The 11,412-nt window shown below is 33.4% G+C and overlaps 2 protein-coding genes across 2 annotated transcripts; both read left to right on the top strand.

Moving 5' to 3' along the window:
- The first annotated feature begins 596 nt into the window (after positions 1 to 596).
- LOC128155965 (serine/threonine-protein phosphatase 6 catalytic subunit) lies at positions 597 to 9,586 on the top strand. The gene is made up of 10 exons (XM_052817896.1): positions 597 to 712; positions 963 to 1,058; positions 3,514 to 3,579; positions 3,764 to 3,831; positions 3,994 to 4,067; positions 4,409 to 4,488; positions 4,612 to 4,731; positions 8,601 to 8,690; positions 8,863 to 8,920; positions 9,007 to 9,586. Exons 1-10 carry the CDS (start codon positions 644 to 646, stop codon positions 9,195 to 9,197), a joined length of 912 nt encoding a protein of 303 aa, XP_052673856.1. The 5' UTR covers positions 597 to 643; the 3' UTR covers positions 9,198 to 9,586.
- Positions 6,744 to 7,723, top strand: LOC128155966 (complement component 1 Q subcomponent-binding protein, mitochondrial-like). The gene has a single exon (XM_052817897.1). It carries the CDS (start codon positions 6,824 to 6,826, stop codon positions 7,598 to 7,600), a length of 777 nt encoding a protein of 258 aa, XP_052673857.1. The 5' UTR covers positions 6,744 to 6,823; the 3' UTR covers positions 7,601 to 7,723.
- Positions 9,587 to 11,412: the final 1,826 nt, after the last annotated feature.

Below are 11,412 nucleotides of genomic sequence, written 5' to 3'. Positions count from 1 at the left end.
TGGGAATAGACTCATTTCTCGAAATGGATAACTCACCCTCCGAAGAAAATCAAACAACTGAGTATTTTTTTTTCTGAAAAAGAAATTTTAAGCTCAGTAGATTTTATTAGTTATTCAGGTTCAATCTAGGGTGTATGGGGATTTACCACGAGTTGTATTTCAGAGACCGAAAACTTAAAAAAGGTATAAAAAGCAGTATTTTATTCCTGAACAAGACGTACTGTAAAGCATTTTTATATTTTATCACTGGACTCGATGTAATAATTATTTTGAAAGTGAGGGAAAGGTGGGGGGGGGGGGTGGCAGACTCATCTAAAAAATCTTGACAATAGAAAATAAACAAACAAACAACTTTCCGAAATCATGAAAATTCATATCTTTTAATTCAACTCTTAATTTTCTTCTTTTCGTTTTTTTTTTACATGTACATAAAAGGGGGGTGGGTAGCTACATGATTATTCATCTTCATATGTAGATTTAAGTAAAATGTTTGGTTCGGAAAAAAAAGTTGACCCCCTGCCTCCCCTCCGATCCTACGTGCCTGATATGTACCGTTATTCAGGTTGATTTGGATTTAATCCGGAAATAACCTGTTACGTTATTGCTTTGAACTTTAGGTCAATTCTGAAAAAAAAAAATAAACATGGCGGAGATCGAGAAGTGGATTGAGGTAGCAAAAGAATGTAAATATTTGCCAGAAAATGACCTAAAAGTAAGTATATCAGTATAATCATAAAAGTTAGACATGTCATTGCAGATATGCTTTGTTTCTGTCTCGGGTTATAAAACATTTTCCGAATTTCCTCTACTGTTCACAACGCCAAAACCCTTCACCTTTTCACTTGAACTCAAACACTTGTCATTTTGAATATTACTGTAGATCGATAGTTCTTTCACGATATATTACCATTTACTTAAGTGTTAATTTTATTCAATTGTGTTAAATTTGATTATTTTGACAGAAACTCTGTGATATGGTGTGTGAGCTTCTGTTGGAGGAATCAAACGTCCAGCCAGTGTCCTCACCAGTAACAGTGTGTGGAGACATCCATGGACAGGTTTGTAACCAGCCCACATTATGTTCTAAATTCTATGGGAATCATGTCTTACAGACACAAAAATTTAAATTACCGTGACCAGGCTACGCTCAGGTCACAGTAAGAATTCGTCCCATATACTTGCAATGTAGCAGCCGCGAAGCAGGTCTGCTTTGCGTCAATTTTAAGTCCGTTAAAAATAATCTGCAGGGGAAAAACATAATTTTATACATTACAAATCTTTTTGAACATGCCAATGTAGTTAAGTCCACAAAATATCCATTTAATGTGTCATACTATGGCATTTTGTTAATACACACGTTTGAATTTGCCTGCCATTTTGTCAGAAATCGCACATGGTAAGTCTCCTCTTTCATCGTTAACAATGCTATGTAAACAGCAAATTTACAAACGTTATGTTAAAAGTGGCAGTGATTTTGTTGTTAAAACAGTTAATGTGGTAAAATTGGATTATAAAAGAGCAACATTGTAGGTATTTGAAACCAATCATATGAAAATTTAGGCGAGATACAGCGCTATATAATTTTTTTTTGCTACAAAGTGAGTATATTGGACGAATTCTACCATTAAACTGTAGGACATCTGTCATTTTAACAATAGAACATTCTATCTACTTTAATATATATTCATTGACGGAATGGTAGCAATAATCATAGACCAGACAATTTTTTTTACCCTTTAGCTCAGTCGGTAGATTGAAGGTTTTTAAACTGAAGGGTCTGGAGTTCAAGACTGCTTGTGATCTTCAGGTGATTCTGTTACAGAACCATGAGCTCGATGATAAATCAGGTGCTCTACAACTGAGCTATATCTTTGATAGCTGTAGGATAATTGCAAGACTGATAGTAACTGAAAATTAAATCTTAGTATACATAGGCACAAGTTTTCCTGGAGAACTCTTATAAAGGTAGGCCTAGAGCTGTTTTAACTATTAACTTAATTATGACAGTTCACGTCAAACTTCAATTTGATAAAACCAGGGTCTACTAACTTACTGAAATATCGTTAAGTGTCTAGTCAATGCTTAGTAGATATGAATACATTGAATGCAAAGACCCTTGGCCAACTTCATCCAGGAATGTAAATGTCAATTTCAGATAATAAAGTAGTCCTTTAAAAACAAAAACCTTAAAGATTTTGAAAGTATATGAATATTGATGAGCTTTTCCCACTGAAATAGAAGAAAGAAGGTCAATATTTGATAGCTTGTTTTGTCAATTGATGAGCAAACTTGCTAGTTAGTTACCGTACATCCCACCTAAAGTATAATATCGTGTTAAAGCAGCTCCATGACTTCTCTTAAGCTCATTTTCCAATCTAGTACAATGTATTAAAAGTGCAAATATTTGAGTAAGGCAATTTGTTTCATGGCTTTGTTTTTGTTCTATGTTTATGTCAAGTGTTTTTTTATTATTGCCACTTCTAGTATAAATTATCAGTTAATTAAAGTTTACAGATTTACCTCACCTGGTACCAAAATATTCAAGTTGATAGGGAATGCCTTGCTTGGTGATGCTCTTGTTTTAAAATTTCAGTTTAACAATAGATCAGCTGTTACAACTTCTGTATGAATAAAATTAAGTATTGTTTAACTAAATGTGGAATAATTAGTATCAAAGCTTGCCCTATATTTGCTCTAGGATTCACTCAGGGTTTACAATTGCCAACACCTAAAACCTAACACCTAAAATGAACCCTAAAGTACATGTAGGAACATAAAACACACCCTTTATTTGGTTGGGGTAAGCTTTCCTTTAAGTTATGTCTGATCAAATTGTATTGATACTGATTCTTAAATCAGGACAATAAAAATACAGTTATGTGTACTGCAAGCTGGTGCTGAGATCTATAAGCACTATGAAAGCAAAAAGTTCTTGTATCAGTTATAAGCCAACAGTCCCTCTATTCTGATCAGTCTGTATGTCTGTGAGATTAAAACAAACACATTACACATTGGGATATCAAATTATTCATCACAAACCTTAATGATTAGTATAATAATATATTGATTCTATTTAGATCATGCACTCTTTATGGTCCTTGTTTAACATGAACCTTATTGGTGTGTCTACATGTATATTAGTTCCTTAGATTTTCTACAAGACATTCAGTCATAGATGATAAGAATTAAGAAGAAGTCAGTCTTACAGTTTGCTTACTGTTGTTATTGTGATCGGCTTTGAGAGTAAAGCATTTATACAGTTGGATACAAAATGAATCAAATCACATTTTTCTTTACACGAATAAGAATTTTAATCTGAAGTACAATTCCCCATCTAAAAGTAAAGTTTAATCATACCTTGCTGTTTCTGAAGTCAACAAAAAGTATCTTACTAGTATTTAATACATGTTTATTGAATGTACCGTAATACTTTCACATTACGTTTACAAAGCTGACCAATGATATTACATGCTGATCATTCCTTTAAAAAGAATACTTGTTTATGTGTTTTAGTTTTATGACTTGATGGAGCTGTTCAGAACTGGAGGACAGTGTCCAGATACAAACTACATATTCATGGTAGGTTCATATTCAAAAATGTATAAATCAACAAATTGTAAAAAGATGCAAGTTATTTATGAAAAAGTCATAGATTCATAAAATTAAATTTTGTACTTGTGCAAGATTCACAAATTTTTAATGCAAAAGTATCCATTCTATTTTATACATGTATGATATTTTCAATCTTTTTTCTTAATTTCAGGGGGACTTTGTCGATCGTGGTTATTACAGTTTGGAGACCTTCACATTATTGCTAACATTGAAGGCACGGTATGTACCGGTACACATACACTTGTTTTTGAATATGTACAATGTACATGTATGACATTACAGAAATAAAAACAATAGAATACATGTATTTCAATTTTATGAGATTCAGCAATGAAGTGAAACTTCCCTAAAAAACTTGTAATTCTATTTGTTCTTTGACAGATGGCCTGATAAGATTGTATTGTTGCGGGGAAATCATGAAAGCAGGCAAATAACTCAGATTTATGGTTTTTATGGTGAGATTTTTGATGGTTTTCGAAGGAAAATAAATTTTTGCATGTCACCGTTATCATCAGTGGGTAAAGAACATTTTTTTTAATTAGACTGTGCAAAGGTATTGTTAAATCATTTATCATTCAATATACTTTTTATCTTCCCTGTTATCTTACTTTAATGCATGCACTAAGTAGCTATGGTTAGATTGATAAAAAGTTGTATGGTTGTTATCACTTAAGTTTACATGTACATGGTGAACATATATATTTGTTTTGCTTGACAAATTGACTCCCATGCTCTAGTACAATGAAAAAAATACTTGTACCAGTATAGAATATTTCATTACTTTACTCTATTCCAGATGAATGTCAATCTAAATATGGAAATGCCAATGCATGGAGATACTGTTGCAAAGTGTTTGATCTCCTCACAGTGGCAGCAGTAAGTTTTTAAACTCTCTCTCTCTCTCTCTCTCAAAATTTAAGTAAAAAAATCACTTGCTTTTACATTATCTTCAAAATGTTTTGAATATACAAATGAAAAAATGTAACATTTACCCCCTAGATCATTGATGAGTGTGTCTTATGTGTCCATGGAGGCCTGTCACCAGATATAAAGACCATAGACCAGATTAGAACGATAGAACGAAATCAGGAAATACCACACAAAGGAGCCTTTTGTGATATCCTTTTGAAAATTAAAATCATTTTAAAAGTATTTATAAACAGTAGTAATTTGAATTGGAAAATTTACCCTACGTAACATTTGAATTCAAGTCTGAAGTCTTTCAGCATTGTAAAGAAAGTTGGCGCTTAAGATGTAGATTTGACAGGAATCTGGGCGCACAGGGAGTGTGAAAATTTCGCCGATTAATTTTGCAAATTTATCAAGTTACATGAAATAGTTAGAAAAATGTTTGAAATGCAAAAGGTTTTATCATAATATGGGTCTAAAGATAGCAACACAATGCACTTGATGCAAAATTCTACTTATTTACAGCTGTTTTTAAATAAATTTGTTCTCTCTCACTGTCTCTGGGTATTCTCTCCACAAACTTGAAACATTCAAAGACGACATATTTCAACATAAAAAATGTTGCTTTTTAAAAAAAAAAGGTGAGAGAATACCCAGAGATGACTAGTTATTTACTTTTTAAAAATGTTTTTAAGAGAATGATAAACAAAGTCCATAGATTTGACAATGTTGTTTAAAATGCTACTTTATACCCCATATTAAAGAGGGTATCGGGTGCGTTCGCCCCATCCACATGTTCGCCTTAGTCCGTTCGCTCTAGGTCCCTTCGCTCTTATTATCGTTCGCCCAAATAATCGTTCGCCTTAAACCTCGTTCGCTCCTTGTTTATAAATAAACCATATTATAAGTTATTTCATTTACTTTTAGCTGAAACTTGTTAACTTTTATTAATTATTCGTATATAATATGTTTTTCCTTCATCAAAAAAGAGGTAATTGGTATAACTGTAAGATTTTATTGCCGTAAATTGTCGATAACCGTCTTCTTGTTTTTATAATGATTCGCTTGGTGTTTTTTTAAAAGAATTTGAGACGTTAATTGGCTCATTCAGAATCTTAGCAGATGATTATCACCTATTCTATCTTTAAAGAATTTACATATAACACAATCCTTTGATCTGTAAATGAGATATATACGGAAATGGAACATGTAACTGTATCAAACTACATGTTCTGTCAACCATGGTGATTATTATGTGGAAGTAGAAAGGGCGGTATTGTTTTTATTAATTATATATGTATCTTTCAAAATGTTTAAATTGACCAGAATACACAAAAATATATAAATTAATTAATCCTATATAAAATTAAGGCGAACGGACCTAGGGCGAACGAAAACTAGAGCGAACGGACCTAGGGCGAACGAAAAGTAGAGCGAACGGCGTCAAGGGCGAACGCGTTTTAGAGCGAATGAACAGCCAATCATTAAAGAGTCTCCCATGGCTCACTGGTTTTTTCCTTGTCATGCAAATATAGACATGTGGTGTTTTAAGTTCAAATCCTGCTGGTGATATATAATTTTTATAAAAACTTTTTTGCTTTCATATGTGGGTTAAAATAACATTATTTTTAACTATAGAATATTTCTCATTTGTTGTTATTGATTTCTGCCACGTGTACACTATTTTCTATTCTTGTTGCTAGCTGGTACACAATATAACCAATACATCTATATTAAAATATATATGCATTATTTAACATTTCCAAATTAACTATTTATTGGGTTACCCCTCACTGCCCTTTTTAGAAAGCTGGTGAGTTTTTTTAATGGTCAGAATAGACATACATGTACTTTAACTCTCAAAATAATATAGCTTGCTATATTTGTGTTATCAGTTGTGGTTCGAACCTGTAGCATTTCAGGATTATAGACATTTAGATCACAGCTGATTTGCGTTGATGACTCCTGCAAACTTGCAATCTTGTGTGCCCAGTTTCTTTACTAAACGAATCCCTGACACCCTCCCCCCTCCCCACCATCTTTAATTCTTATGATTCACACATGGTCATTTTTAGAGGTAAAATTAGGTAATTGTTTTTTTTTTATTGTTGATATATATCAATATAACAAAATGCTTATGGAAGAAAGTACATGTATTTAATATAAAGAGACTTAAGAAGACTGCAACCTTCCAAAGAACGAACTAATAAATTGCGAAAGAATGCGAATCAAATTACGAACGAGTTACTAAAGTCTACCGTTGACCCGATTTCACGTGGTGAACAAGAAAAAAATCGAAAAAATGTCAAATTTTGTACGTAAAACATTATTATCGACGTTGTCTACTAGATCTTTTCTCAAACAATGTGGATCTACAACTGTGACAAATTTTACGAAAAGCACTTTGTGCAAAAGGACATTTTCTAGCATGACGAATCTTCCAAGGCAATTCGGAAGTTTCCAACAACGCTGGTTGCATCAAGAAAATGCCAGTAAAAAAAGTTACGATAATTTGTCGAAATATTTGGAAACTGAAATTAAAGGAGAAATGGAGGAAGGGGTAGCTAATTTCGATAAACTTCTCGAAGGGTGGACGAAACATTGTGATGGCGTTAAAATCACTTTGTCAAAGAAAGTCGGAAACGAGACCGTAAAAGTTAACTTCAGCATTTCTGGAGCTCTTGAGGGATACAGTGGACCAGAAGAGGAGGAGATGGATGTCGAAGCACCTTTGTTATGCAAGCCTCCATTTGAAGTAGAAATAGTGAAGCCCAGTGGGAGCACCATGGCCATTCGATGTCTTGTTGATGAGTACATGATGGAGGAAGGAGAAGATGATGTATCCGACAGATTTGAAATTGTCAATGTCACGATCCATAATGGAAAGCTAGAAGAAACGACATACGTCTGCGAGGCTGAAAATATGGATGCTGAGATGTATGATGGTCTTCTTGATGTCTTGGAAGAAAGAGGAATTGACAGTTTGTTTGTTGACAATCTTGTGGAATTCAGTACAAAATACGAGAAAAAAGAATATGTAGATTTCTTGACGTCAATGAAGAAATTTGCTGATGAGTGATATACTTGTAGTTTAATCTTTGCAAAACTTGAATGTAACAACTCTGTGTGCAGACAATACCATTATTTGTGTTGTGTAAAATTTTAGTTTAAGACCATAATAAATCATGATATAATATTGGAATATTCTATATCTGATTTTATCATTACATGCAACTGGATTTTTCCATACATTGGACTCTGATGTTTTCTTCAATCCTATAAAAGTTCCCAAGCAAACCTTGTTTGACATCGTTTTACAAATCATGTTCAGATTAATTAGAAAAAATGTTCCTGTTAACTTGTACACGCAGGAGAATGGTTTGCTGATCAGTTGATACAATTAATTATCCTTATTTGTATACAAGGGAACAACAGAAAATAACATTCACAAATCATTCATATTCCTTATTGTAGCCATTAGCTTCACATGAAAATTGAAACCGCCGCGCACAATGTTACCGCTTTTGAGTTCAAAATCTACCTATTTTTCATCACTGGAGGTTAACGTGTATGATAAATGCTATGTCAACTCTATTTCTAATACAGCTGGAAGTATTTTCTGTTTCAATGGGATGCTTCACTTGCTTGTGAAGTTGTGCTACCGATATTTGAATCTAATAATAATCAATATTGACTGAGGCCACAAAGTAAAGGGAGAAACTACCAGGATAGAGAAAAATGCTGGTTGTTCTCTCAGTACAGACATAGAAAGATGTTGTATATTTAGTATTGCTTGTTCTCTCGGTACCTTGTGAAAAATTGCTACATTGAAATATACATGAAAATAACCCATTGATTTTCTTGTTTAGTAAGTACACTCCAAATTTGAATTTAATTTGGTAGGTATCATAATCTCTGTTTATCAAATGTCTGCAATTTCTTTGTGGTGGTTCCGATTATATTTTGTGTAGGATGTTTGGCGTAAAACTAGAGTAATTGATAACTTGCAGCTTTAATAAACATGTGCAAAGGGTTAGTTTACCAACACTTTATTTTGATTTCCTTAACATTTATCACATTTGGTGTGGTCTGATCCAGAAGATGTTGAAACATGGGCAATCAGTCCCAGGGGTGCAGGCTGGCTATTTGGAGCAAAGGTCACAAATGAGGTGAGAGAGAAAAAAAAATTGATAAAAAATGTCAAAAAGACTGAAGGTCACATTACACACTACAGGAGTATTTTACAATGCTTAATCAATCTTTTTGACAGGCCAGCTACTAAAAATATATCAATTAAGTACAAGTATTGTAATACACACAATCATTCATTTTCTTTTTTAGTTTATGCACATCAACAGCTTGAACCTTATATGCAGAGCCCACCAGCTAGTACATGAAGGTAGGTGCATGTAGTTACTGATTCAGACTTGCAGGTGTTATTTCACTAGTGAGACTGGTATTACGGAATGTTCGTTCCTATTGCAGGCTACAAGTACATGTTTGATGAGAAATTGGTGACGGTCTGGTCAGCACCCAATTATTGTTACCGATGCGGTAACATAGCAGCAGTCCTGACGTTCTCGGATCCAGACACACGGGAGGCCAAACTGTTCCGCGCAGTACCGGAACACGAGAGGGTCATCCCCGCACGCACCACTACACCCTATTTTCTGTAGGACGAGATGACTACCATGTTATTTAGAATGTAGACATTCAGGTTTCCAAAGTTTTGCAAAGTCCGGTTGACCAGTTTGAATTTCATGGAAAGAAAACATTCATCGCATCTAAGATATGACACTGAATAGTAAAAAAAAATCAAATGTCACTCATGGATACAAAAGACTGATACATTGTCAAAAGACTTGATACATTGTTTCATGTTCATTTGTCCCAGGAATCATCGTTTTTGTCATTCATATGTACTTTTTTGTAACATTGCACTATTTAATGTTTTATGTGTCTTTTTTGTCTTCAAACAATGCATCTATATATTAACATTTTTAGATATTGATTTTAATTGCAAATACAGTATGTAAATATTTGAAAATTAAATGATTGTATTTTTTATCTTCTTGCTCGTAATTTATATCCTCTTTCAATTGTTGCCATATTCAAGGTACAGGTATCTACCGAACAAAAATTTCAATCATTAAATACATTTTGTTTTGAAGTATGCTATTTAAAAAGCGAGTCTTTATTCATTGAAGCACCGGTATTAAAGTTTTCCATACCTCAAACAATATCAAATAAGTTGATTTAAAAAAAAAGAAGTAAATTACATGCATGCTACTGATATTACACCATGTGTATACGATTTGAAAATGACCGAAGAAAGAAGCAATATTTGCAGGCACGAAGCATCATGTAATTGAATTATCATGGAGTTGGCCCCCACTTTTTGGGGTGTATGTAAAGAATATTGAAGCTATAGATATACTACGCCCCCCCCCCCCCCCAACGGATTATGATTTTGAAGATTTTGGAAAACTCAACCCCCCCCCCCCCCTTTTTTTCTGCTCAAGTTTTTTTGGATGAGTCTGAGTCTGCCCCCCCCCCCCCCACTTTCAAAAACGATGCTACGTGCCTGATTGGTGAAAGCAGTTTTTCCGAAAGAGAAGAAATCTTCAAGTATCTCTGTCGTATTTGATCACAGGGTACAATGGTTTAGTGTATCAATTGTTGATTAACTTTCAAAAATTGTTTTAATGTAACCACGTATTTGTTTAATGATGAGCAAAAACACGTAGATGCAAGTTCACGAAAAAGACATTAGATTTTTAAAACCTACATAATTATTTTAATTAGATTCCGTTTCTCTAAATTTGAAAGCGGTAGTGGATTCATACCATCTAATTCTAATATGACCGAATTGCATGTACCGGTTAGAACCCGTAAACGATATTTCAAAATCTGACATATGCCAAAATAAAACTCATGTTGTAGAAAAAATCCCCATTTCGTTTAATTATTGTCAACTTAAGACAATACTTAATTTCAGTTGCTGTCATTTATATGGAAATATTCATTGCACCAATATCTACTATACGTATGTCAGAACTATTTCTTGATATGCAACATTATTATTATTATAACATTTATATAGCGCTAAATATAATAAAATAACTCTAAAGCGCTTTACACAATAAGTTAAAACTGCACAATGAGCATACACAAATAAAATTGATTGATTATTATAGGCATATAAATCTATAAAAAAAAAAAAGGTTTACATATAGAAAAAAGGGTAAACAGTTTTTAAAATATTCATAAAACATTTTCAGCACAGATTAAAGACTGAAAATCTAATTAAACTGATGAAAGGGTCAATTATAAAACGTTAATTTAAAAAGACGTGTCTTGAGTAACTTTTTAAAACTGGTAAGATTTTCTTCGAGTCTTAAACTGTTAAAACTGCGGGAAGACTGTTCCAGAGTTCAGCTGCACTGACATCGAAACACCGATTTCCATAAATTTGGTACGTGCCTTGGGCTTAACCAGAAATCTCGAATTCTCTGATCGAAGTGATCTTGATGGAAAATATACATCAACAAGGTTCTCAGTGTATGCCGGTGACTTCTCTTGCAATGCCTTGAAAACAGTCAAAACTAGTTTGTATTGAATTCGAAATTCCACTGGCAACCAACGAAGAGCAATCGGCACCGGTGTGATATGATCATGCTTCTTGGTTCTTGTTATTGTTCTGGCAGCTGTATTTTGAATTCTCCATAGTTTTGACAAGGAGCTGGAGCTCAACCCATACAGCAATGCGAAAATGATTCGAAAATCATGCTACGTTTGAAATTATTATTTAAAAAAACATAGTAGACTAAATTTCTTAGGGGTTTTCATTAAGAAATAGTTGATCTACTCGTGTGGCAAAGCAATACCTGT

The sequence above is a fragment of the Crassostrea angulata genome, chromosome 7 (genome assembly GCF_025612915.1).
Source record: "Crassostrea angulata isolate pt1a10 chromosome 7, ASM2561291v2, whole genome shotgun sequence".
Classification (NCBI taxonomy): Eukaryota; Metazoa; Mollusca; class Bivalvia; order Ostreida; family Ostreidae; genus Magallana; species Magallana angulata.
The sequence above is the reverse complement of the archived record's forward strand: the minus strand, read 5'-3'. Positions and strand labels throughout refer to the sequence as shown.

Bases quoted from the DNA above. Each gene is read 5' to 3' on its own strand.
- LOC128155965 (XM_052817896.1), top strand. From the start codon at position 644: ATGGCGGAGATCGAGAAGTGGATTGAGGTAGCAAAAGAATGTAAATAT. The intron at 1,059-3,513 runs GTTTGTAACCAG...TATGTGTTTTAG, and splicing joins GTGGAGACATCCATGGACAG to TTTTATGACTTGATGGAGCT. The intron at 4,489-4,611 runs GTAAGTTTTTAA...TTTACCCCCTAG, and splicing joins ATCTCCTCACAGTGGCAGCA to ATCATTGATGAGTGTGTCTT.
- LOC128155966 (XM_052817897.1), top strand. From the start codon at position 6,824: ATGTCAAATTTTGTACGTAAAACATTATTATCGACGTTGTCTACTAGA.